The sequence below is a fragment of the Vicugna pacos genome, chromosome 14, assembly GCF_048564905.1.
Source record: "Vicugna pacos chromosome 14, VicPac4, whole genome shotgun sequence".
Taxonomy (NCBI): Eukaryota; Metazoa; Chordata; class Mammalia; order Artiodactyla; family Camelidae; genus Vicugna; species Vicugna pacos.
In genome coordinates this window covers 12935929-12963801 of record NC_133000.1, presented here as the reverse complement: position 1 = coordinate 12963801, position 27873 = coordinate 12935929, and the positions used below count along the sequence as shown (strand labels likewise).

The 27873-nt window shown below is 35.3% G+C and overlaps 1 protein-coding gene across 2 annotated transcripts; it reads left to right on the top strand.

Annotated features, from left to right (window-relative positions):
• Nucleotides 1-973: 973 nt before the first annotated feature.
• On the top strand, nucleotides 974-23305 carry MRPS31 (mitochondrial ribosomal protein S31). Of its 2 annotated transcripts, none has more exons than XM_006210120.4 (7): nucleotides 974-1176; nucleotides 4267-4551; nucleotides 8377-8532; nucleotides 9285-9425; nucleotides 11807-11886; nucleotides 15167-15310; nucleotides 22999-23305. In XM_006210120.4, exons 1-7 carry the CDS (start codon nucleotides 1052-1054, stop codon nucleotides 23226-23228), a joined length of 1161 nt encoding a protein of 386 aa, XP_006210182.1. In that variant the 5' UTR covers nucleotides 974-1051; the 3' UTR covers nucleotides 23229-23305. The 2 variants fall into 2 exon arrangements, with proteins under 2 accessions (XP_006210182.1, XP_015099788.1); XM_015244302.3 differs by having other exon boundaries at nucleotides 8374-8532.
• Nucleotides 23306-27873: the final 4568 nt, after the last annotated feature.

Here is a 27873-nt window from a genome sequence, read left to right as displayed (position 1 = left end):
TTATGCTGCACCCCTTAAACTTATACAGTGCAAGATGTCAATTATATTTCAATAAAACTGGAAGAAAAAAAAAACACCCCTCACCACCAAAAAGAGAGCATTACTTGTAGGCAGAATAAAAATAAATAAATAAATAAATAAAAAGGAAAGTATCCCGAGTGTACTGTGTTCAGTGTTGTCCAAAACGTTCTGTCAGTGCTAGAGAATCTTAGCAAGATCTGCTCAATGGCCCAATGTAAGCTGTGTTTTTCAGAAGCTCAAAAAAAAAAAAAAAATACCCACCAACCCTGACTGTTTTTTGAAGTAGCAGGGAAAATGTTGATGTCAATATTCAACTGACAGTGTGGAATTCTAAGCTCGAAGTTGCCATGTGACCTACCAGCCGGCATTTTCCCCGGGGTTTTTGCTCATGCCCCTCCTGATGTGAGAATCCCTGATCTCTTCTGGGTCACTGTTCACTGCTTTCATAAAGGGCAGGAAAAAGCCAAGTCTTTCTCTGCATCCTTTAATCTCTAAAGCCATTTTTAAGATGAGAAACATGTATGTCACGTTTTGACTCTACGTCAGGAACAGACTGAAAAGCAACAAAACTCATCGGACAGCATGTCCTATGGTAACTTTTTTTTTTAAACTTCCTTGGTGGCCATGGATAGTTTTGAGAATATGATGGACACAGATCTTTTTCCCCAAATGCCACACAGTAGGGTCAGTTCTGCGCTTCATCATACTGGTCCCATTAGCAGAATTTGCACAGTTGATCGCTCCCTCCACTCAGCTCTGTGGTCCAGGTCCCGCCTGCTCCCCTGCACCCTCGCTGACCTCAGTTGACTTCACCTCGGGGACTAGAATCGCCGAGGGGAGGAGACGCTAGGAGGCAGCGGGCTCCGCCCCGGCCGCGGGCGAGCCCGGAACACAGTTACCGGCTCCTGTTTGCGTCCGGAACACAAAGGGAGAGGAGCACGTTAGCTGGAAACGGAAGCGAGAGTAGGGGGGCGTGTTTAGCAGAGGACGCACCGTCCCCGTTGGGTTTTCAGTTCAGTGTTTCTCCGCGATGTTTCCAAGAGTCTCGGCGGTCTTACCTCTTCGCCCTCTTTCCCGCCTCCCTTTGTGCTCCGGAGGCCCGGAGGCATCGGCGGCTGCGGTCGTGGTACTCGGTTCTCCGCACACAACGTTCAGGTACCGCGTTTCAGCGCTGTTGGCCTCGCAGATCTTCAGGCAACCCCTGTCCCCCTCCCTGTACATTCAGTTATCTTTCTCCGGCTTTCTGGGGTCCATGGTTTGACCCACGGGATCTTAGAAGCCGTTGCTTTAAATCTGAGGAAAGGGAAATCCCAGAAAGTTAAAATGACTTGTCCAGGGTGGTAGGGTGCGTGGGTAACAGCTCCGGTGACAGGCCTGGTCCGCTGCCCTGTGCTCTGCTGCATACCGCGCTGCATCCCTTTTGCCACGGCTCCCCTTTTATCCAGGTTCCAGAAACGAAGTTTATTTTTTTTATCTCTATCTATCTATCCATCTATCTATCTGATCTATCTATGTAATCTATCTACCTATCTTCCCCAAACTGTGATGGTCTCATTCCTCCCTCCATTTATTCTTTAGTTCCTTATTGAAAGTGCTTTACCGTGTGCCAGCACTGGGGTTAAGTCCAGAATAACACAGTCCTACCATCACGGAGCTTGTAGTTACACCATTAGGCAATTCAGGTATAGTGGAGTAATAGCTGGAATAGTGTAGGTAGCACAAAATGCTACAGAATTACTTGAACAAGTAATTGCTGTGCGAGCAAATAGGGACGCCTAACCATAGTAAGAGAGGTTCAGAGTATCGTTTCTGGAAAAGGAGTCTGATAAAATCTGAAGGGGAACCAAGGGTTGGAGTCAGCCAGGCAAGAAAAAGATTTACTGCATACTCGGTGTTGGTATTTATTTTCTGAGAATTCTCATGATTATGAAAACTTGATTCTACTGAATATGTATTCCATGCAGATTGGTTTGGGGCCAGTTTGGTTAAGTACAACCCTGAAATAGGTTAGTAGCAGTGGGAGTGGCAAGAAGTAACTGGATGGAGAAGAATTGCACAGATGAAATTGCTGGAACGTAACATATGATGAGTTAAGTAGTCAGAGAAAGCAAAGATTTCAACTGGCTGCCTTGACAAATTAGGGTACTGTTAAGGGAAGAATGAGGAGCAGCTTTGAGAAAGCTTTTAAAATACATAATAGTTTTTTGAATACAAAAACACCTATTTGTGGTAAGAGGCCCATTCAACACAAAAGTGTGAAATATGGGAAAGCCAGTCTGAGAGGCCAGCTCTTAAATGTGGTTTTAGATGTGCTGAGGAGATGTTGTCGGTGGAAACAAGGCCAGGTGGGAGGTTAAGGCTAGAGTTTATTATTTTACTGCTATGAAGTAACTTCCTATACTTGATTTTCCTGGTATAAGTATAGATTATTTTCTGTAGTACTAGAACAATCTCAGAAGGGAACATGGGAGTATGGGTTATATATGAGATTCATTCTCTGATTGCCACCTTTCTGTTTTAATACCTGTAATATTAATTAACTTTCACAGGTGCACTTTCCTAAATTCAGTTGTACCATATATTGAATATTATAAGGGTCCTGTGTACTGATTATAAAGATAAGTGCTATGAAGTTGGTTTTCATTCTAATTTTTAAGTGTCTAATGTATTAGCCTCTGACATTTTTATAAGCAGATCAAATAGTTTGTTTCAGTATTTTTGAAAATAGCCGTTTTCTGATTAAATGCAGATCCTTGGGCCTGAGTCCAACTGTGAATCTCAGGAATCCATGGTTTGAATAAGCTCCTTGGATGATTAATATGACCTGTAAAGGTTAAAAATTACTACTTGAACCTTTCTGAGCAGCACTTTCTTCTTCTTTAATATGGGAATAATAAAACCTATGAAACCTGTCCTATAAAAATAGTAAGGATTAAATGACATGTGTAACAGCTACTCAGATGTGGTTCTCTGATGGCATCAGCATTAGTTGGGAACTTAGAAATGCAGACTGAGTCCTTCCCCAAAGCTACTGAATCAGAATTCCTTGGTAAAACCAAATAATCTGTGTTTTAACAACTCTTCTAGGTAGTTGTTGTGCATATTAGTTTGAGAAACAGTGCTGTAGCCTGTTCGCTTCATAAAGATAGGGATCATGAAATTCTTATTTACTAAATATTATCAATGCCTACTATAGTGCCCAGCACAGAATAGATATTCACTATATTTAATAAATGACTTTTTATACATTATACCTCTTACAAAGCTAACACATTCATTAGTTTTTAAAGTTCTTCAATATCAACTATCAAAAGGTTTTTAAGGCACAAAATAAAATTGGGTATGTGGGTTACTTTAGAATTGAGAGATCTTTTACATGAGTTTGAAATAGATGTGATCATTTGTGTTGTTCTTTTTCACAAATGTATATAAAGAAGCAAGCAGAATAACAACTCTAGCTACTGAATATTCTTTTTTTTCTGTTCCATTTTAGCTTAGTTTACAAATGGTGATTGGTTAAATGGCATGTAGCTCAATGAGAAAGTTAAATAGATCAGAATCACACCCAGGAATTTTTTTTTTTGAAGAAAGTAGCTTTTTTTATTGATATAAATTTCTTTATTTTCATGTTGTTTAATTATGACTTTTTATAACTATTATTTTATCACGTTAAGAGCAAGGATTTGGCAATCTGTCAGTTTCGGGTTTGAGAATAATAAATTGAAATTTATTGACCATGTCAGTGTTTTGCAATTTTTTAAATGTCATGGACACACAGACAATGCTATTTGTACCAAACTTTGAGTTAAATGGAAGGGGGTACCAGACAAGAGCCCTGGGCCTTGCTTGGCCACCCCGAGCACTAGGTGGGCAATACCTCAGCACAGCTGTAACTCATTTGTGGCTCACCACTGTGTCTTAGGCCTTAGTGAGCTTTGAGTTACATGACCTTAGGTAAGTACTTCACCTCTCTGGTTTCCAGTTTCTTTATCTGCAAAATAGAGATAATACATACCTTTGGAGTTGATGTGGGTGTGAGAAAATGTATATAAAATGTTGCACAAGACTAGGCACACAGTATATGTTCAAAAGATAATTGAATTGTTGTCCTTATGGTTGTTAACAACAATAATAAGCAAAAAGGAAGGATTTGAATTGAAAAAATTTTAAAACACATCGAAGCAGCATTTGGAGCCCTAACAATTATTTTGCATAGTATAACTATTTTTTCTTTAATCCTTCCAGGACAAAAAATAATATCCAAAGATATTTTGGCACTAACAGCGTGATCTATAGCAAGAAAGATGAGAAGTCTGTTCCAACCCATGAGACTTCCAAGGAGACAGAGAGCCAAGAGAGTGTGAAGGAGACTACGAAGAAAGACTTGATAAATATTATTAAGGGCATGAAAGTTGACTTAAGCACAGTAAATGTACAAACAACAAAGCCACCCAACAGAAGGCAACTTAAAAGTTTGGAGGCTACAGTTGGCAGACCTCATAAAGCTCCCATAGATGCCCCCCAAAAGAGGTAAATTGAATTGCAATCTGAATGTTTTTCTTTGAAAGTCATTTTTGAAACTTCTTTTAGGAAAAAAAAATTGAGAGTACATTGGAGATACAGAATTAATGAAGACTATCAGTTTGTACACACAGAGACTCTAATAATTACTTGAGAAATACTATTATTGTTCTGTATTTAAATAAGAAAGGGATATCTGTGTATAGTCTAGAGAGAAGAAAAGAGTAGGGATCTAATTGAGAATTCCACATATTCTTTATGTATTTGTCAGTGTTATTAACTGCCCTTTAATTGCTTCTTTAAGCTATTAATTAAAAAATTATTTACATCCTAATTTGAAGGTGCCTCTGAAGGACTTGTTTATTTGAAATTTTTATTTAAAAAATTCCACCTAGGATGGAATTTTAGCATGTTGATTACAGCTGTTTTATATGACTTCCTTTGATCAGTAATTACCAGGGTTCTCAGCTTTTGTTGTTTCCTTAAGGATTGTAATTACTTGTGCTTATCAAAAGAGTATTATATTTTACTGATTCTAAATGTGATCAGTGATATTTTAGCATTGTGTTGTAGTTTAAATGACAGTATTTTGTTTTAGTGATACATAAATAATTATGTGTTGATGTCATTGATTCAAGTAATAAGATATGTGGCTTTAAGATCCCCAGCTATGACTTCTCTTAGCAGAATAAACAGATAATATAGATTCCTATTTCCCAGAATGACTTAACATTTTTATGGAACTTCTTGGTTTCTACATTGTATCTTAATGGTGTCTATGATATTCATAAGTATGGTATTCTACATTGTATCGTATGGTAACTACCTCTGGAAAGCATAATTGAGTGGTAGAGAGTAAACTAATGCAAACAGTGAGTGCCCATAATAGGTACCTCCTTCTCCTATTTTTTAGAAACAAAATAGAACAAAATACATATATGTATATAGAATTAGGTAATACACAAACATACATACTTATGAAGAGTTAGAGGTTTTTTTTTTTTTTTTTTACTTCTCAGGCCTTTTTATGACCCATGGTGCTTTTTATTATAATTATACAATGTAATTAACTGTTAATGAAATGGTTAAAATGAGTTGATTGCTTTGCAGAGATTCAGTAGCAGTCATTTAAAAAATTCCTTTCCAATTAGGTATGAATGAGACAAACATAAAAATCTAGGAAATTCTGCACTCAGATTGCTTTGTAAGCATTTTAAGTTCTTGCTCCATGTTTCCACTTTAAAGAAACCAAAATTGGCTGTGTTGGAGGGTGTACTATGGGTGTGGTGTATATGTAAAGATGTACCTTGGAATTTCTATCAGTGGTCCTATGTTTAAAGAAGAGACTTTGGCCTTACAAAAGATTGGTGAATGAGTTACATTTGTTTTGATTTTTAAAAAATATACCTTATATACCCCTTTCCCACTTTTTTTTGAGGGATCCTGGATGCACAGAATTAGGTTAATCATCATCTTTGATTCATGATGTACTGTCATCATTGCTGTACTGTCATCCACGCATGGCCTGCTGTTAGTTTCTTTACTTGTATTATATTTTAAACCCCTTATTGATGTAGTTATTGATGATTGATGACTGCATAATAATTGCCCCAAAATTTAGCAGCATGAAACAACCATTTTTTACGCTTACAGATTCTGTGGGTCAGCAGTTTGGACAGAGCACAATGGAGAAGGCTAATCTCTGCTCCATGATGTCTAGGGCCTCAGTTGGAAGACTTGGAAGTTCAGGGACTAGAATCATCTGAAGGTTTGCTCACTCAGTCTGGCAGTTGGTGCTGGCTGTTAGCTGACACCTTAGCCAGGACTGTTGGCAGAAACAGCTGGATGTGGCCTGTGTGGCCTGGGCTTTCTCACTGCATGGTGGCTGGGTTCCAGGAGTGAGTGTCCTGAGAGAAAAGGAGCCCCAAGGAATTTGTATTGTTTTTATGACCCAGCCTTGGAATCAGTTTGGACACCACCACTTTTATCCATGTGCCACACTGATTTATGAACGGTTCTTGCTTTTTATCATAGCAGCCGAAAAACCAAAGATTTCACAAAGAATGATATCATCGAAAGAAATGCATTTGTCTAATGTTAAAACTGTGAACCTTGAGTTAGTAGTTCACACAGTCACTGACAGATGTGGCTAGTATTTCCCTGTGGTGCTCCAGGGTGCCCTAGGGCACAGTTCAGGAACCAGGGTCCTGGTTTACACCGAGCTCCTTGCTAGGGGCTCTGGGACCACACCTTTAAGTTTCTTAGAATTCCGGATGTCTGTTTGAAAGGTACTCTGAGGCACCATTGTAAATCTTTCTAAGACCTTAACAAAGGGTTTTACAGTCATGTCCATGGCTTTGTCTTTAGACCATGTTTTCCTGACACTGCCCTGGATTTGATCTCTGTTCAGAAGCCATTTCTAAATTTTAGCATCATTTGCCATCTGGAAGGGCTAAGAATGACAAGTGTTTTATTTTTGATCCCAGCAAGTTTTGGCTCCTTTATGTGTAACAGTTCTTTCTTACCTCTCTCTGAGAACCCAGGAGGCACCCTCAGTTCTGTCAGGAAGTCTCCTTAGCTAGATCGTCCAGTTCACTAAGTATACCTCCTATTTTCCACGTTACTCAAGCGGTGGTGTCCCTTTTCCTCCAGCTTCCAGTAGCACTGATTTTCCTACAGCCCTCACTCACAGCTTCCTTGAGGGCCACCAGACTCTAACAGTTTCTTTGAGGCTCAACCTTGGGGATTTGGGAACTTGGATTTGCATGTTAGACATCAGATCCTAAGATAGAAAACCAGGGAGATAGAGTAGGACAATAATTTGGATCCTACTCATTGAGATGGTAATTCTCATTGAGTTGAAAAATGTAACTTCCTTTTCTATCTGGCATATGTTTCTCTTAACGTACCCTAATTCACTGAAGATTAGCCTATTTTTTAGCTTTTGGAAAATTTAAAACATAAAGTAACCAGAATCCTAAAATGAACCCTTTTATACCTGTCACCCAGCTTCAGTAATACCACATTTTGCCTTCTTGTATCATCTATACCTTCATCCACTTTCCGTCTCTCACTCAGTGATAATTTATGGGGGTTTTTTCCAGGTAAAATTTATATACACTTAAGTGTACAAATCTTGGCTGTAGGATTTTGACAAATGGATGTGCCCATGTAACCCACACACTTTCCAAGATGCAGAACATTTCTCATTTTCATCTTCCCCATCAGTAACCTCCTGTCCTAAGGCAACCACTGTTCTGATTTTTTTCAACTTAGACTAATTCGGCTTCTTCTAGAACATGATGTAAGTGGAATCATACAATATATACTTTTTAAAATCCAGCTTCTTCCATACAGTTTCATCCACATTGTGGCATGGGCTGAGTAATATTCCATTGTATGGGTATATCACAGTTCTAATGGTAGACCTTTGGGTTATTTCCAGTTTGGGGATATTATGAATGAAGTTTGTACAAATAGGTTTAGCCACTTTTATGTTTGCTTGTAATGTGTATTGTTTTTAAAATAAAATGGCATCTAAGGATCCACTGATTCATCATTTTTGAGGCTGATCCCTCACCCCTCCACTTTTGTATATTGTTCTGAGTTACTACTGTGCTTCAGCAAGGATCCATTAACTTTAACCGTGAACATTTTAAAGTTTATAGAAAACTGATTCCTAGTATTAAAGAATTCTTGGCTTTGTCAGAAATTGAATGATACTTTTTGGACTACAGACAAAAAGTTTTCTCCTGAGAAATCATTTTACTTTCCACCAAACTAAAGTAATGCCTCTTTTTTCTCTCCTTTGTTTTCTGTGTTCTCTTTCAGAAGTGAGTCCCTGAGCCCTGAGTTGGTGGCGGCCGCATCTGCTGTTGCAGACTCTCTCCCTTTTGACAAGCAGACAACCAAGTCGGAGCTGCTCAAGCAGCTACAGCAGCATGAGGAAGCCTCGCGGGCACAGAAAGATGGAGAAAGACCTAAAATTAGGTTAGTGAATCAAGTGGTCATGTCAGTGATGCTGATATCTCAAAATAGGCCGTTTCCATGTGAATGATGAGTACTATACATAATATATTCATTTATATATAAAATATGCCTCGTAAGTATTAGCAATTTGATTTCTTTTAAAAGTCATATGTTAAATAACATTACAGTTTTAAAAGACTAAGTCAGTGGTTAAACTTGTTTTGAGAAGTTCCATCATTTCTTGTCCCTGAAAAAGAAATGGTAAATTCAGTAAAGTTACTACAAATAAATACGTAAAAACAGAATAAGACAGTTCCTCTGAGAAGGTTTTTTTTTCCAGTTAAATAATGTGCTGGTTTTATGCACAGTATGGTCACTTGTTTTATTTGTACTTGAACAAATGCAGGGCAACAAATAGACATGGCTAAATTTCAACTTTAATATAGTTTTTAAATCTAGGTGATAGGTATACAGACATTGATAATATGTCAATTTCTCAGGATGTTTGACAGTTTTTCACAAGGGACACTTTTCATTGTGTTTTAAATGAACATTTCTGAAGAACACCTTTAAAACACAGAAGGCAACATCAGTCTTAGTGGTCTGTGGTGTTAATATGCAACCTACAATCTTTTATTTAAACATGACTTTTTATTCACTATTAGTGCATAGAAGTAAAATAAAGATTAAGTGATACGAATCTCATGTTTAAGAAGTTTATTACTTTTCTGTAGCTAAAATTTCTAATACATTTGACCTTTTTCTTATTTCAGTTTCAGTAACATCATATCAGATATGAAAGTAGCCAAGTCTGCCACAGCAAGAACTAGTACCAGACCAGTGCATCAGATTCAGTTTGATGAAGGAACTGATGATTTTGTTGCCCAGGAGAAGGCCACCGATCTTAGAAAAAGGTATTCAGGGCTCTGCCTTGGTTTTGTTTGCTTAACTGTGGATTTACTTGATTGCTGTGCATTTGTTGCTGATGGGTATCTGAGCCTCCTGGATGCATTTGTATTGGTCTGTCTCCTTACCCTCCATGTACCGTTTCCTAGAGAGGAAAGATGTACTGGGTTTAGCAGGGCTACATTTTTTTATACCATAAATCAAAATGGGTCCTGCCTCACATTTTCCCACAGTGAATAAAGTCTCCTGATTTAGAATAAGTGGAGCTGACTGAATCCTGAACAAATGAATATTTTGCAAGAAGCACTCTTTTTCATTCTGATGTGTGGCTAACTGTATATTCATGTACCCTTTTTATCTCGCTATGTAGTCATCTTTCTTCATACCTTAGAGAAATAACTCAATATCAACAAAAAGAAGGAAGAGCCAATATAATGCCTTAAAGTGCTGGATTATTTGTGGTAATCTGAATTTGGTAATTTGCAGTTCTTAAAGATGCTAAGCCAAGTCTCATATACTATTTTATAAAAGAAAGCTGTCTGTATTTACATAAAGTTTCTGTTCTTTCTCTCCTTCAAACCTATAAAGTGATAGTTAGGGAGGGGGAAGCAAATCTTTAGCACGGTCTGACAAACACTAACCAAACCTTATAGCGGGATGTGCTTACAATTGTAGTATTTTCTGTGTTGTGTATTCCATAGATTTTGTTTTATGTATAATCTCAGGAACCTGAGTTAGCTCCTTCCAATTGGAAAAGATGGTCAGCAGTTACCAAAGGAAGTTCAAGAGGTTACAGTGACTTTGGAAGATTATTTGAATTACAAATTTAAAGTGATTTTTATGTTATGATATTATTGAATAAAGTAGAATGTGTACTTGGAGTTTAACTTAAGATTCCTCAAAAATATTTAACTTTCATCTTCTTTGAATCAGTCTTCTTTGAAATGATGCCATGCAACTATATCAGAATGCTATATCAGAGGCTGATTTTTAATGACTTGAGCTGTCATCACAAGTTAAAAGGTGGCAAGGGCAAAGCTAAAAAGTATGGAAGGGGTTTATGCGCATATAATAATCGCATTGAAAAGCTGACTAATGGACTCTAGAATAAAGGGAAGCAATGGTGAGATACCAGGTTGTTGACCCTGCTCTGACTTGCGACAGCCAGAGACAATCCAGGCCTGGACTGATCACCAAAAATATATCCTCCACTGATCCTTCAGTTAGAGACGGAAAGCTGTGAGTCCCGAGCACTGGCTTTGGGGTCACAGTGGGCTGCACTGTGCATGTGACTGATTCTGTGACTGGACACGCTCCATAGCCCTGTCAGCCTGCTTCTGCATCTCTGAAATGCTGAAAGTGAAACCTAGCTGAAGTGGCTTTCTTGAGGAACAGAAATGGGTAAACAATATATAGTAGATACACAGCAAATGTCCTTTCCCTTCCCTTCTCGTTAGTACATTCCTCTTTTAAAATTCCATACTTCGGCGAATTATTCCCTCTTGACTGTGAGTTACTTTAATCCATCACCCTGTTGACCTGACACACAGTTGAGGGAATGCCAGGTGGGGAGAAGAGTGAAGCACTGAGGATGGTTCTGCAGCCTTTGTTTATAGACGCTTGGGGACCTGTGAGAGGAAAGCTTCTGTGATTTGAGATCACTGTATTTAATTTTAATGTATTTAAAAGGAATTTGATGTAGAAAAGAATTCAGAATTATTTTGAAAACTAACCCTCCAGTTTATAAGCGAGCGTTTAATCTGCCAGTAAATTTGTTCAAGAATGTGAATTGATGCATAAAGCAGTTGATTAAAACATACAAGGAAAAGTTACCTATTAACTCTCTGACATTAATTTCAAGTTAATTAAAAATAGCTATGTAAAGAAAGTTAATCATTATTTTAAAATTACAGAATGATAGCTTTGTAAGTCGGAATGTTTTGATTTTTCTATGCAGTCTTTTATAATTATAACTTATAATTAAACATGCAGTGTTTTTTACCCTTTAAGTAAGACAAACGTTGACTTTAATGACTTCCAATTTAGCATATTTTGATCGCTTTCCACAACATCAAGTTTTCTAAAACCTTAATATGAAATGGGTGAAATAAAAATTATGGCAAATTAAGCTAATCTTTTCAGTTAGGTATTTTGGAAATTAAACTGTTATAATTGCTTTGTTGTATTATGATGTAAAAATTCAGGTGCATTTGTCCCTGTTTTTTAGTTATCAGTCCTGAAGACGTGTCAATTTTCTTAAAATGTCTAGTATGGAGCAATGTAATTGTTTTTAATTTTTACATTGAATATTTCATATAAAAATTTTATCCTCATAAATAATTTTTGTTAACCATGTATAAAAATATTCATTAAAATATTTTTTTTTCAGTTTTAGGAAAAATATATTCAAGGGGAAGAGACTTAATATTTTTGACCCCAAGGCAGTAACCGAAGAGGCACCTGAAACAGGTTTGTCAAGAAAATAACACTATTTCTCAGGTGTAAAAACATTCTCTCTCTCAAAAATGTCCTTCACGTTTTGATTGTATAATAATCAGGTATTTTAATATTCTATCCTGTCTTTAACCTGGATCCTACATAGTTGTTGACATTGCTAGCCTCGGTCAGATTTCCCCCTTGAAGTATTGCGGACCATGAGCCCAATGCGATTTAAGTGCTAGCAGCTGCGTGGACATTAGTGATCACATAGTGTTTGCACCACACCTCTGTGCTGTTACGTGAGGATAAATTGTGGTGTCTGCCCTAAGGCAGCTTACTATCTAGAACAGGAGAGAGCATTTGTAGAAGTAACTAACTGAAGTGATTTGATGATTGTTTAGAAGACAGGAAGAAGAGCATGCAGGGAATATATTTAGCAGACTTTTGTTTTTTTCTTAACAAACTCAGTTTTTTTTTTTAATTGAAATATAGTCAGTTTACAATGTGTCGATTTCTGGTGTACAGCATAATGTTTCAGTCTTACATGTACATATATTCATTTTCATATTCTTTTTCATTATAGGTTACTACAAGATATTGAATATAGCTCCCTATGCTATGCAGAAGAAAGTTGTTTATCTATTTATATATACTCATTAATATTTGCAAATCTTGAATTCCCAATTTATCCCATCCCACCCCCTTTCACCTCAGTAACCATAAGATTGTTTAGTATGTCTCTGAGTCTGTTTCTGTTTTGTAGATAAGTTCACTAGTGAACACACTTAGTCTTTGTTCTCTATATTCTTCCCCCTTTCTTTGGGCAAGAAATCAAATCCTTCAGATTCACTGTTGTAAGACTAGTTAAAAGAGAAATAAGAATGTCTTATTGCTTGACATTAAATTCAGTTTACTGATAAAATAAATGAAGATACTCCATACAGATGGTCTCAGCTTATAAGTGACACTAATTTCTAAAGATTGTAACTTAGCTTTTTGGACTTTGGTAGAAATAATTTTTTTAATTTATATTTATTTATCTATTTATTTTGGGGGGGTAATTAGGTTTACTTATTAATTTTTTAGAGGAGGTACTGTGGATTGAACCCACGACTTTGTGCATGCTAGGCATGTGCTCTACCACTTGAGCTATCCCCTCCCCCGAAATAATTTTATATTTGATATTTAAGTTCTTAGGCCATCTTGCAGTGGCTCATTTAATCTTTCTATCAGTTACTTATAAAAACATCTGCTTTTCCTACTGTTCAATAAACTCCTTGATGTTAGGGGCTAGGTCTCAATGATTTTTGTATACCCAATAGCACCTAGCCAAGCGGCTTATAGATAATAGGAATAGTTACCTTAAATCCTTTAAATCCTTTTTTAAACTAATTGAGCTATAAAATGTATATCCATACAGGGAAGGAGTTATTTCACTCAGTGTCTGTTCATTTAAACTGAAGGTGAAACTAAGAGAACAGCTCCCTCCTTGTATGGTGACAACTGCATTCTGTCCTGTATGATGAAAAGGAAATACAAACGCACAGGCGTGAAGAATGGATCACCTCTCCCCTGTTGAAGTGGCAGCTGTTAAGCTTGCCTCGGGAAGGGAGTTTGTTGTCAGGGCAGCTGCTGTTGTGCACCTAATAATGAACAGCCAGAAAAGGCACTTGGATTCTTGAAGGAGCCGGCATGCTTTTTTAAATCAGAAATCTTATTCCTAAAACTGAAATTAGCTGGCAAGGAGGTACTGAAGTTGTATTTATTTATAAAACAATATAAAATGCACAGATTTATGTAACTTTACTCTAATGAAGGTACTATTTTAATGAGCTATACTTGGATGAATCTGAAGAATGTCTTTGTTCCCAGTGAAATACAAGAATAACAATAAGGTGCAAACTTAAATTTAGTGTTTTTTCACTGCTTCCCCCAACCACGTGAAATAATGCCTGACATGTAGTTGGCATTCAATAATTGTTCATTAACTGGATGAATGAGTTCTCCTGTCCCACGATTCCCACATTTTGCTCCCCACTGAGTTCTTACCACTTCGCAGAGAGTATTGTCTTAGACCCTACTGCTTATCCTGGAGTAAACTAGAGCTGAGAGGCAGTATAGCTTAATGGAAAGAGTTTTGGTTTGGGTAGATCTTGATTATTCAAATTTGGATTCTGCTGTACTAACCTCTCTGAGTCTCCCTTTCCCCACCTATAAAATGGGGCTAATACATACATCTCAAGGACTAAATGAGGTAATATAATTAAAGTGTCAGGGACAGTACTTAGAACACAATGGACATTCAGTAAATAGTTGCAGCTGTTAAGGATGATGATGATGATCATGATCATGGGAAAGAGAAGTTCAGCAGTGTCCCGTGAATAAATTTTAAAAACGTAACCATGATAATTAAGTTATTGTACAGTTATGATTACTCTGTAAATGTGGCTAATTATAGCCTAACTGCTGGGATCTTTATATCAGATGTTCAGGGCCAACATTCTTCGTATACAGCAGTCAGTCTGTGGTCGGCATGTCATACATGAGTCTCCATGTACAGGTCTTTGTATGGACATGTTCTCTTTTGGGTAAAACATCTTGGAGTAAAATGGCTGTATGGTAAGTGTATTTTTTAAGTCCTTAAGTTCTTATTTTACATTCCACCAGCAATGATTGGTGGGAATATGACTCATTCTTTAAGGATGTCTTAAATTTCCAAAGGAAATAAATGATTGAAACGTGATGATTTTGGTAGTAAGCTAACATTACATTACCTTACTCATAGAGTTGGTTGTGAGGGTTGAATGAACTAATGTATAAAAAGTATTTAGCACAGAGTAAGTGCCCAGTATCCATTAGTAGTATTATCATTATCATTCTTATTATGTTAATTTAACTTCTTTGGTCTTTATTAGTAGCACATTAGTGACTTACCTTGACAGACTGAAAATAAATAGGCTGGACTTTAAAGATCAAAATCTGTATGTTAATATAAAAAATATTCAGTCATAAAAATATCCTTAAACAAAACAGACATTTCTTTTTTCCTTTCCAGTAGAGGGGGCAGTGAGATAGGGGTTGATTACCTCGCATTGTAGTAAGACAAAAGTGAGGTTTGCAATTATCGTGGTTGTAGTCCTTATTATTTTTGTTTCAATTTTACCTATCAGTGAGTGACTTTCATTATACATTATAATTATGAGCTTCAAGATCTGACAAAATATTACCAATTCAGAAGGGATGACAACATTTTTAAAAAGAAAGGTATTTACATGGAATTGTGCTTATTTTGAATGTTTTGATTCTACAGAGGCAGGACCTTCTCTTTGGGATATAGAATTTGCTAAGCAGTTAGCTGCAGTCACTGAACAACCCTTTCAGAATGGTTTTGAAGAGATGATCCAGTGGACAAAAGAGGGGAAATTGTGGGAGTTCCCAATAAACAATGAAGCAGGTAAGTCTTAACATCAAAGGTTCGTAAAGCTCAGTGATTGAGATTTGATCTGGCAGATATTCAGTTGTAGATTCTAGATATATATATGAATTTCAAACCTGTGTGTAAACATGTTTGTGGTGTCCTGAAAGAAATCTGACCGTGTTTTTAAAAAGAATGCTGGAATTTCACTTAATTCTAGTTATTTATTTAGGAAAATTAAGAAGTAAAATTATATGGCAGAAATATGTCATGAATGCCTGTGACATAAAGTGTGGAGAACTACAAACGATGATAGCTTTCTACTTGCTAAGCAGGAAATTACCTGGTAAAACTTCTAGTACCTTAAATACTGGTTATGAGGTCATGCTTACGTTTCGGAGAACATTACAACTCTTCAAGTCTTATGCTGGTATCTTTTACTCATAAAACCATTGCATTAATGAGGCACACATTTCTTGTACTCAGAGCCATTCAAAGCAAAAATGTTGGGAGGCTTTGAAATTCTTTGGGACTCTTTGGCTGCATACCTAGATGCTTTGAACCAGTAATAAAATATTACCTACTTTCCTGGAGATTTTTCTGGAGATGTTACCTCTTACTCAGTCAAAAGGAAAACAGTATTACTGTGGTTTTTTTTTTTTTTTAATGACACCCATGATGTCATCAGCTAAACATTCCATTGAATTTTATAGATGTATTTTCAATTAGAAGAGATTCATTTACTTTTATGGTAAGATTAGCTAGAGGTTGCAAATACGTCAGGAAGTCTTAGGAAAATGTAGTGCATATTTTAAGCTTTGTAATGTTATGCTGAACTATAATATTTCAATTATTGACAGCCTTTCATTTGTTTCGATTGATAAGTGGAATGGAAACTTAAATATCAGAAATAGTCGTATATTTTCATAAAGCATTATTTTGTATAGGAAAATTTTATAGGCTTACAAATCCTTTAGGAAATTCTTATTTTGCATATTTGTATGGTATGTTCAGTAATACATATAGCAGCCTATGTTTCATCTATTACATAATATATATTTTTTTAAAGTATTGTGGCTTCTACTTCAAAGGTATCGAGATAATGTTTAAAAAACAAGGACTTTTATTTGTGTGAACCTGTGTACAGCTCTCAGCTCTGTCCGTTATTAGCCATTTGCCTTTGAGGAAATCCTTTAACCTCCTAACCCTTAGTTTCTTCATCTATAAGATTGAAGAAACCTCATTGGAAGAATGTAAGAATTAAATCGGATAGTTACTGAGTTGCTCAGCACAGTTCTTGGCATATAATACATAGGAATAAATGTTAGTCCCTTTCCCTTCCTGTATGATCATAGAATTTTAAAAGTAGCAAGCAAACTAACAAATAAAATGTATGACATTAAGGGAAGACTTTGTTCCATATTTGATGAAACTTGGGTGTTCCAGGTCCTCATGATTAAAAACATGGTTTTAAAACCCAGTATTAAGGTAGAATATGTGACTTTATTTAGGAGAGTGAAGTGTGGTGGTTAGGAGTTCAAATTCCTGAGTGAGTCTTAATCTCTCCAAGCCTCACTTCCCCATCTGTAAACTGTAGGAATAATAATAGCACTCATTTTATGGGATTCTTCTGAGAAGCAACTAGGATTATCCAAGTACAGCATCTCCACCGTCATCAGCTGTTTGTACAACAGTGCTGTGAAGGGATTTGCTGTTATAACTATTTTCTGTTCTCTACTATAATATTTATAAATCTTAAAATATTCACGAGGATATTATGTATTTTCTAGGAACCATCAAATAGGATAATAGGAAAGCATGAATTGGGGGTACATTGTCATCAACAGTAAACCATTTAAGTTCATCAAAATCTTGAGTGTCCAGACTCCAAAGGGATTTATCTTAGATTTGGCCTGGTTTTTGAGAAAGTGTAATTTCTAAAAAAGAAAAAAAAGAAACCCATGTTTTCTGGTCAGGTCGGGGAGATGAATGTGACAAGTGTCCATGTACGCTGTACGTATTATTGATGCTTCAGGGTCGGAGAGGAAGGTATCTCATTTCCAGCTCCTCAAGGCAATTGTTATCTGAATGAAAAACAGGAAAGGAACTGTGGAAACTTTCTCACTTTGATCACTCCCCTCAGCACACACTTTGAGGACTGGCGTTAGAACCTAGAGCCTCCACCGTTCAATAATATTCTTTTATGTTTCTTAAATTTTAAGATTAATAAAATATCATGCTCTCTCTCCTGATAATTAGCTTCATGAAGATTTACTTTGATGCTTTTGGGAAAAGGTGTTTTGTTTTATAGTTAGGGCCTCACCATGTCAGTTGGGAACATAATACTGAAAATGACAAAATGGCATGTCCTGTGTTTACAATTTACTTCCTAGTGTTTTGTTTTTCTGTCTTATAAAAAATTTCAGTTTGTTGTTTTGCCACTTAAAAATGTAAAAGTTGTTTTTCCAATTTGAAGTAGCTTTTTGTCAGTTTTTGTTTTAAGACCTGGTTTTCTGCTTCTGTTGTGCTTTGCCAGCCTAGAGATTTACAAGAGCTGTTAGGCGGAATTGTTCCCAGTTAAGATTTTGTAGTATTTGTTATATAATCGGATTGATAATAAAATTTTTATTTTAGCTTTGGTTCTAACTGAATTTAAACACATTTTTACCACTACCCAGTAAATAGAGTCTTGCTCTCGAATATTCATTAGCCATATGTATGCCACCAAGTTACAGGTGTTTTTGAGATGTTCTCCAAGAATAATTTGTCAGTTTAAAGGCTTCTGTGGGTGAAAAAGCTCAGTCATGGATGTCAGTCACACTTCTGTTTTTATTCTTCAGTTGGTTTAAACTTGTTCACTAATGTATTATCCTCTGCTATAGGATATCTGGAATGTGTGCTATAATATGAGCTAGCAAGAATAGTTATAAAATTCAAAATTACCATACAACTCTAAAGAGGGCTCTGTTAACGTGGGAGAGTATGGTGTGGAGAAAATCAGGGCAGATAAAAGATGATTAGGTACGTGTTGTCTGAAACAGTCTGTTGCTTGTTTGAGATGGTGGCCTATGGACAAGAGCCTCAAAGTACTGGCAGGAAAAGAATTAATAGTTTTGACAAAATAGAAGTGGAAACAAGTCAAAATGAAAGTGACTGAATTTGCTTCAGTGCTGTAATATATTCGTGTCAAAAATAATTTGTCATTCCTATTAACTAAATTTTACCCCTTATTTGCTGTACCATATTTTTAGCTGTATTCAGGATTTAATTATATTTAGTAACATTTAAAGCAGAATTAGACAGATTTAACCTGTGTTACTTTAGTTGATTGAACACCATGTGGGATTTTCTTCCTGTATTTAATTTTCCATTCTTATTTTCTCATTATATTGTGTTTCTTTTGTTTATTAAAAATATTTTAAATTAAGAAATAAATATATGAAAGTTTCCTTGCAAAAAAGTTAAATAATATGGAAGGACAGAGAAAATACTTTACCCCTCAGTTCACTACCCCTTTCCTGAAACCACCATGGTCAATAGTTTGGTATGTATCTTCACAGACCACCTTAAATGGTCGTTACACATTTATCTGTTGTTTTGTTTTGGTCTGTATGGGACCACACTATTTATTTTACCATTTTCCTTTGATGGATGGTGCTGTAGTGAATCCTTTTATACATGTCCTTCTGTACATGTCTGAGTACTTTTAGTTCTCAGAAGGGTCAAGCATGTTTTAAATTGCAATAAATATTGACACATTCTTTTCTAAAAAGATAACCGGTTCACCCTCCAAACAGATATGAACATCCTATTTCTTCACACCTTACCTGATGCTGACTATGTTTTAATCTTTCAAATGTTCAGGGCACCTGTGGTATCGTTGATGTTTTTGTTTGCAATTCCTTAATTGCTAACCAGATTATGCATCTTTTTGAATGTTTATTTGCTATTTCATACTTGTTCTCTGACTTACCTCCTCATATCCTTTGACCTTTTCTGTTGAGTTGTTCTATCAGTTTGTAGCAACTTGATACGATACAAACTTTGATTCTTCAACTGTTACTTAGTGGGAAATAACTGTCTCTTCTTTCTCAGTTATTTTGATTTTTTAAATTGTAATAAGCTTATAGTTTAAAATAAAGCTTATAATATAAAGCAATTATTTTTGTCACTTAATACAGCCTGTTCTAGAGCCAATGTCTTTCAATCTTTCAGCTATATTTTATTTTTGACATTTCTAAATTACATGCTTTAATTGCTACACATTTTAGATATTTTCTAGTGCGTATGTCTCCCCTCATCGTCTCGGTATAAATATATCACAATTTTTGTTAGATCTGTATTCATTGCTTATATTAGTATGACTGTAATGTTCATAAGTTTAAGAAAGATGATCCTTGGTAAGGGATTTTATTTGTTTAAATCGTTGTTCTAGGCAATATTGAGTCCTTTAATCTGGGAACTTTATTTTTCAGTTCTGGAGAAATTTTAACTTATAAACCCCCCACACCACCATCTTTTGTTTGTTTGTTAGGGGGAGGAGGGTAATTAGGTTTATTTATTTATTTATTTTTAAGTGGAGGTACTGAGCTATACCCTCCCCCCTCCACCGTTTTTGAATTTTTGTTATTCTTGATGTTAGATTTTTTTCTTGTAAAAACGATACAGAACAATAAAGATACAGAACAGTTCTATCACTGCAAGGGTTTCTCTTATACCCTCTTTATAACTACATCCACTGCCTCCCTTTCTTAGCCCCTGGTTCCTGGCACTCACTAAATCCATTCTGTTTCTATAATTGTGTCAGAAATATATATGCAATCAAACACTATGTAGTCTTTGGGGATTGACTTTTTCTTTTTTTTCCACTCAGCATGATTAAGTCTCTGGAGATGTATCCAAATTGCTACCTGTATCAGGAGGGTTTTTTGTTGTTGTTTTTAATTGCTGAGTAATATTCCATGGTTTGAATGTACCTTATAGTTTGTTGAACCGTTCACTTGATAAAAGACATCTGGGTTGTTACTAGCTTTTGGCTGTTACAGTAAAGGTTCTGTAAATATTCATGTACAAGTTTCTGTATGAATACAAATTTCCATTTCCCTGGGATAAATACCCAGGAGTGCAGTCGTTAGGTTGTATGGTACTTACAAGTTTAGTTTTTAAAGAAACTTCCAAGTTGTGTTCCAGAGTGGCTATACCATTTTATATTCCCACCAGCATTGTATGAATGATCTAGTTTCTCATTCTCACCAGCGTTTGATGTTATTTTTTCTTGGAGGTGTGTTCACTTTCTGATGGGTGTGTATTGATATTTCATTGTGGTTTTAATCTTCATTTTCCTAATGGCTAATGAGGTTGAACATCTTTTTCATGTGTGTGTTTGCCATCTGTATCTTCAGTGAAATGTCTCTTTTCTCTGTTTTCTACTTGGATTGTCTGGGTTTTTACTGTTAATGTTTTGAGTTTTTAAAAAATATATTGCAGATACTTGTCCTTTGATGAATATATGGTTTGCAAATATTTCTCCGAGCCTATAACTTGTCTTTATATCCTTTTAACAGTCATTACAGACCAAGTCTTTAATTTTGATGGGGTCTGATTTTTCCTTTTATGGACCATGCTGTGGATATCAAGTTCTTTGCCTCTAAGTTCATTAGAGATACTGGTTTGTAGTTCTTTCACTCCTTTTTTTGGTGATTCTCTGTTTATGTGGTTTTTTAACAAGCTTACTACCGGCCTCATAAAATGTATTGGGAAGCATCCCTTCTTCTAGTTTCTGGAAGAGACTGTGTAAGATTGGTATTAATTCTTCTTTAAATGTTTAAGACCTTTTATTTATTTTTACTGAAGTATAGTTGATTTACAGTGTTTATTTGAGAGCTTTTAAGTTACACATTTCTTTAATAGTTGTAAGATTATTCAGGTTATCTGTTTTATTTTGATTGAGTTTTGGTAGTTCAGTGGATTGCTTTTAAGTTGTCCATTTTTTCCAAGTTGTTGAATTTGTGAGTGTAAAGTTGTTTGTAGTATTCCTTTATATCCTTTTAATGATCTCATGGTTTATAATGATAACCCTCTTTTCATTCCTAATATTGTTGGTGTGTGCCTTCTTTTTTCTTTATTAAGACTTGCTAAAGATGTATCAATTTTTCTGATTTTTTTTTTTTAAGAATGTGGTATTGGTTTCATTGACTTTTCTCTATTTTCCGTTTTCAGTTTATTGATTTCTGGTGTTATCTCTATTGTTTCCTTCCTTTTGCTTGCTTTGGGGTTATTTTGCTCTTCTTTTACTAGGCTCTTAAACTGGGAGCTTAGATTCTTGATTTGAGACTTTTCCTTTTATGTATGACATGTAGTGCTGTGTATTTCCCTCTCAGTACTGTGTCAGCTGTGTTCCACAAATTTTGATTTGTTGCATTTTCATTCAATTCTATGTTTTTTTAAAATTTCTTTTGAGATTTCCTTTATGACCATGAATTATTTATATTAATCTCCAACTGAAGATTTTCCTGTCATCTTCCTGTTACTGATTTCTATTTTGATTCCTTTATGATCAGAACATACTATGTATTATTTCAGTTATTTGAAATGTGTTGAAGTTTGTTTTGTGAGCCAGGATATGGTTAAATTGGGCGAATGTTCCATGGATGCTTGAAAAGAATTTATATTTTGTAGTAGTTTGGTAGAGTATTCTGTAGATGCCAATGTGATCCTATTGGTTGATGTTGTTCAGTTCTTCTGTGTCTTTGCTAATTTCTAAAGTTCTTGCAATTGCTGACAGTGGGATATGGAAACCTCCAACTATAATTGTGAATTTCTCGATTTCTCTTATTTCTATCAATTTTTCTTTCATGTATTTAGAAACTCTTGTTTGGTGCATACATAATTCAGACTGCTGTGTCTTCTTTGTGAGTCAATCTTTTTATTATGTAATGTTCCTCTTGCTCTCTAGTAACTTTCTTTGCTCTCTAGTAACTTTCTTTGCTCTAAAGTCTACTTTGTCTGATATTCTTATAGCCACTGGTGCATTTTTTTTTTTTTAAGATTCATGTTAGCAAGATATGTCCTCCTCCGTCCTTTTCCTTTCAACCTACCCGTGTTATAGGTATTTGAAGTGAGTGTCTGGTAGATAGCATATAATTGGATCGTGTTTTTCTGTGCCAATCTCTTTTGATTGTTTATTTAGACTATTTACATTTAAAGTAATTATTGATGTATGAGGCCTTAAGTCTCCCACTTTATTGTTTGTTCTCTGTTCTTTTTCTCTGTTTCTCACTCTTCTGTCCTTTCTTGGCTTCCTGTGGGCTGCTGAAATATATCTTAGGATTCTATCTTATTTTGTTTATATGTTTTTGGTGTAGTTTGTATAGTTTTCTTAGTGGTTTCTTTAGATAGTAAAATACTCATTACCAGTAATTGCTGCTACATTTTGAACATTTATAGTATGCTAAGCATTGTAAAAGAGCTTTATAAGCTTTGTGTCTGTTTAATCTTTACAAAAATCCCATGACGGAGGTGCTGTTTTAATACTTGCTTTATGCCTGAGGAAATTGATGCTCAGAGAAGTTAATTAATTTGCCCAATCACATGGCTGTTAAGTCGGTGAGCAGACCTGACTCCAAAGTTTGTGCCTTTAACTGTAATACTGTATTACCTCATTAAGGCTGATTTTATAGTGTAGGTTTTACATTCAAAATTTTAATGTATTTTGTCTCATTTCCTAGGTTTTGATGATGATGGTTCAGAATTTCATGAGCATATATTTCTGGATAAATACTTAGAAGATTTTCCAAAACAAGGACCAATTCACCATTTCATGGAGCTGGTGACCTGTGGCCTTTCCAAAAATCCGTATCTGAGTGTTAAACAGAAGGTTGAACACATAGAGTGGTTTAGAAATTATTTTAATGAAAAACGGGACATTCTAAAAGAAAGTGGCATACAGTTCAATTGAAGATCATGGACATTTTTATTTCAGGCTGTTGGAGATTCGTATTATAACTAAATAAAATTTTACGGGAAGTTTTCCTATATTGTGTTCTTTATTGCATCTGATTTGAATGGTGTTAAATTATTTAAAAGTATATACAGTGGTAACTGAAAAATACTCCTGCATGGAAAAAAATTACCAGCTTTTATGGATTCAACTAGTAATTCTAAAAACAAAACAAAACAAAACAAAATTTAGAGTTAGTAATAATTTTAGGACAACTTCCTCTAATCCTTTTCTTTTCATTCAGTGACCATACTTCTTTGAAATACAATAGTTAGCCATATATGATGACATCAAGAGGGTTAAAACAGTTGAGATTACAGACGAATTTATATACATAAACTATGTTTACATATATATATATATATATAGTTTCTGTATTTGTATGTATATGTATATTTTTCACACTAAATTAATATCCCTTGCCTCAGTATGGGGCACTATAGTGAAGTAACCTTGTAGAAATAAAAGGCTTATACTAACCCCCTCTAGTACTTTAGGTCATCATGCCAAAGTTAAAACTATTTTTCATATTGTAGTGCTTAACAGTTTGACTCAAATTCATATAACAAAGGATTCTCAAAAAAAACCCTCAAAACAAGAATTTAGTTTACAGTGGCCTCAGGCTAGTAGTGCTTCAGGCCCTGGCACAAGCAAACAAAAATTTTATGTTAAGGAACCTACCATAAACCCAAGCTTCAAATTATAAAACATATGAGGAAACAAAGCACATGGATGCATTCCAGCAGAACCAAAAGACAAAAGAATCAGACTCATAAAGCTATTAAATATTGGGCTTATATTCAGAATATAAAATGTGTAAATTAGAATCAACTATAGAACAGAAGACTATAAAAGTGACCAAACAGATCCTGAAAAAAAATAAAATTTAGTGAAGGGATTTAACAACAGATTAGACATTGAAAAAACAGTGTCTAAAGAAATTACACATGCAGCAGAGAGAATCAAAGAGAAAAGAAATATGAAAGGTAAAGATTAGTATAAGAAAGTAACATTTGTGCAATCAGATTTCCAGAAGAAGAAAAAAGAGAAATGGGTCAGAGGATCTTTCTGGATAGTTTAAAAGAAAAATGATAATTTAATAACTGAGAGAATTGGATCTCTATTGTAAAAATCTTCCCAGAAAGAAAACAATAAACTCAGACCATTTCTCAGAAAGTTCAAATTACTCAGAAGGCAAAGTATCCTAATCTTATAAGTTATCCCAAAGCATAGAAAAGGGGAACAAATTGTAACTCAAGAGATCAGAATGACAAAGATTAATCTCAATCATGAAGACACATTTGAAAAATCCAAAACAAAATCCAGCAATAAATAGGAAAGAAAAGGTACAATCTAGTTTATTCCAAGAATGCAAGGGTGGTTTAACAATGGAGAAAAAAAAAATACATCACCTGAAAGGATGCAGGAAGAAAGTTTGATGAAATTCAACACTTCTAATACCAATAAAAAGTAGAAAACTTCAAGTAGAACTTATTTAACCTGATAAATGGCATTTACAAAAAACCTACAGCAAACATCTTAACTTTATAGTGAATCATTAAACTGTTTCCTTTACATGATAAGACCACAATTTATTGTCAACATTGTATTAGAGGCCTAGACTGTGTAGTCCAGCAAGAAAAAGAAATGTAAAGCAACTACGATTGGAAATTTCCCATAAAGAAATCTCCAGTGAATCACTTCCCCTATTTGACAGTAGGCAGAACCTGAGACTTGCTTCTAGTAAATAGAATATGGCAAATTTGATGGGTCTAGTCACTCCTTGCAATGAATTATGTTCTGTGGCAAAAGTGATGGAATTAGTCATGCTTGTGTTCACACTGTTGTGTAGGACTCTTTGTTAGTGACTGGGTGAGTATTCCACTGAGTTTGAAGAAGTAAACTGCCATGTTGTGAGAAGGCCTGTGAATGGATGGGCCACATGGCAAGGAACTGGGGCGGGGGGGTCACTAGGAGCCGAGAGCAATCCCCAGCTGACAGCCAGCAGCAAAATGGGGAGCTCCATTCTATAGCCCCCCGTAACTGAATTCTGCGAGCAATCGTGATCTTGCAGGAGGGCCCTATGCTCTAAAAAGGACCACAGCCTGGGTGACACATTGATTGCATCCTTGTGAGACCCTGGGCAGGGGACCCAGCTAAGTGACCGAGAAACATGGAGATAGTAGGTGTATGTTGTTTTAAGCCCCTGAATTTGAGGTAATTTGTTATGCCCTGATAGATAACTAGTATAGGAAGGAAGAAACAAAACTATCATTATTAGTCTATGATTATATAGAAACCAAAAGAATCTATAAATTATAAGAATTAATAGAACAGTTTAGCAAGTGTGCTGTTGCAACAGACAAAAGATAATTTATAAGATACCATTTACAGTAGCATCAAAAATACATATCTCAATGAAAGATATGTAAGATCTTTATGAAGAAAATGATTTAAAACTTCAATAAAACAGTAATAAAATACAAGTAGATAAGTTTATGGGTAAGCAGACTCAGTATCATAAAGCTGTAACTCCAAATTTATCTATAGCTTTAATGTAATTTCATTCAAGATCCCAACAAGGTTTTTCACAGAACTTCACAAATTTATCGTAAAATTACAGAGGAAAGCAAAGAACCAAGAAGAGCCAAAACACTCCAGAAAAAGAAGACAAGGTGAGGTAAGAAATTTGCCTTGTAAGCCATCAAGACTTATCAAGCTATAATAATTAGTAGGATATTAACTATAATTATAGACACAGACAGTTCAATAAAATAGACTGATGGAGCAGAATCGAGAACACAGAAATAGACCCATTAATATATGGAAACCTGATACATGACAAAGTTGGCACTGCAGATCAATGGGAAAAGTGGCTCTCTGATGAAAAGTGTTAGGAAAATTATTTATCCATATGAAGGAAAAGAGTGGATTCTCTACTTCACAATACACAAAGAAATCCAATTCAGTTGGATTTGAAATTTAAATGAGAAAAAATTTTTAAACATTTAAAGCAAAAATATAAAAGACTGTCTTTATAGCTCTGATGTAGGCAAGGATTTAAGATATGAAAAGCAGAGCCTCTTTAAAAAAAGACTAATGCCTTTGACTATGTTAAACTTTCGAACTTTGAATCAAAACAGACATCAAGAGTGAAGAGACAAGAGTCCAATGTGTAGAAGACGAACGTTTCACATATAATCACCAAGTAAGCAGTATGCAGAATAGACAAAGAACACCTAAAAATCAAGAGGAAGAAAACAACCCAAAAGAATATGGGCAAAAGATATGAATAGGCATTTTATAGAAGAAAATACAAAAATGGCTAATAAATACATGAAAGAATGTGAGGGAAAAGCAAATTAAAACTATATTGAGATATCTGTGTACTCTTCAGATGGGCAAAAAATCAAAAGCTAAGCAGTATCACTTACACATCAATGTTGGTGGGAGTATAAACTGGCAACCACTCTAAAGATTACATAATTATATATTTATAATATATATAACATAATACATAAATATATAACATATATAATTATAGCTGAAACAATTATACCTTTTAACGTTTATATATAAATATATAATATAAACATCTATCATTGTGTGTGTATATAGACAGGTAATTCTATAACCTTATGAACAATCAGGTCTGCTCCTGAAATGTATACCTAAAGAAACCCTTGCAGATACGTGCTGGAAGGCATGTACAAAAAATGTTCAAAGTAGTCAAAATCAGGGGAGAAAGTGCCCGTCACCTGGAGAGCTGATAAATAAATTGTGGTTTATTCATGCAATTGAACACTAAACAGAAGCTCAAAGGATTAAAACAGAGCCATACACATCAACCCAGATGAATTTCAGAAACAATGTTGACTGAAAAATAAGTTGCAGAAGAATGCATGCAATATATCACCATTTACAATTTTGAATATATTGCTTAGAGCAGTAAGTGTGGTTATAACGAAAATCACGGGGATGATAAACACAACACTGTAATCAGGGAGGCGTGGATTTGATTGTGGTTGAGGAGGGACACCCAGGGAGCGTCAACAGTACTAACATTCTATTTCCCAAGTTAGATGGTAGGTTTCCTGGTGGTCATTTTATTATCATGCTTTAAAAACTATATTACAGATACTCCTTTGTATGTAGCAACATTTCACAATATTTTAAGGAATGAATGGAAATGGGTATATAACTGAAAGATACCCAGAGCTTGGCCATAGTTTTGAAAGATGTTGATACCTCCACAGCTGAGACCATGACACTAAAAACATTCTTTATTTATCCATTTACACACTTGATTCTAAAGAATGTACTATCTTTAGATTCTCAGTCCTAAAGAATATATTATCTTTAGATTCTTACCTTGTTACATTCTTTCAAAGAAAATTTTAATTTTGGGGTGGGGTAATTATGTTTTTACTTATTTATTTACTTACTTAAATGGAGGTATTGGGGATTGAACCCTGGACCCCGTGCATGCTAAGCACACGCTCTACCATTGAGCTATCCCCCATCTTGTCACTGTTCTTAAAAGTACACTGAAGCTTGCTTGAGTAATCAGCTTTAAATTATGCAAATAAAGACAACAAAACCC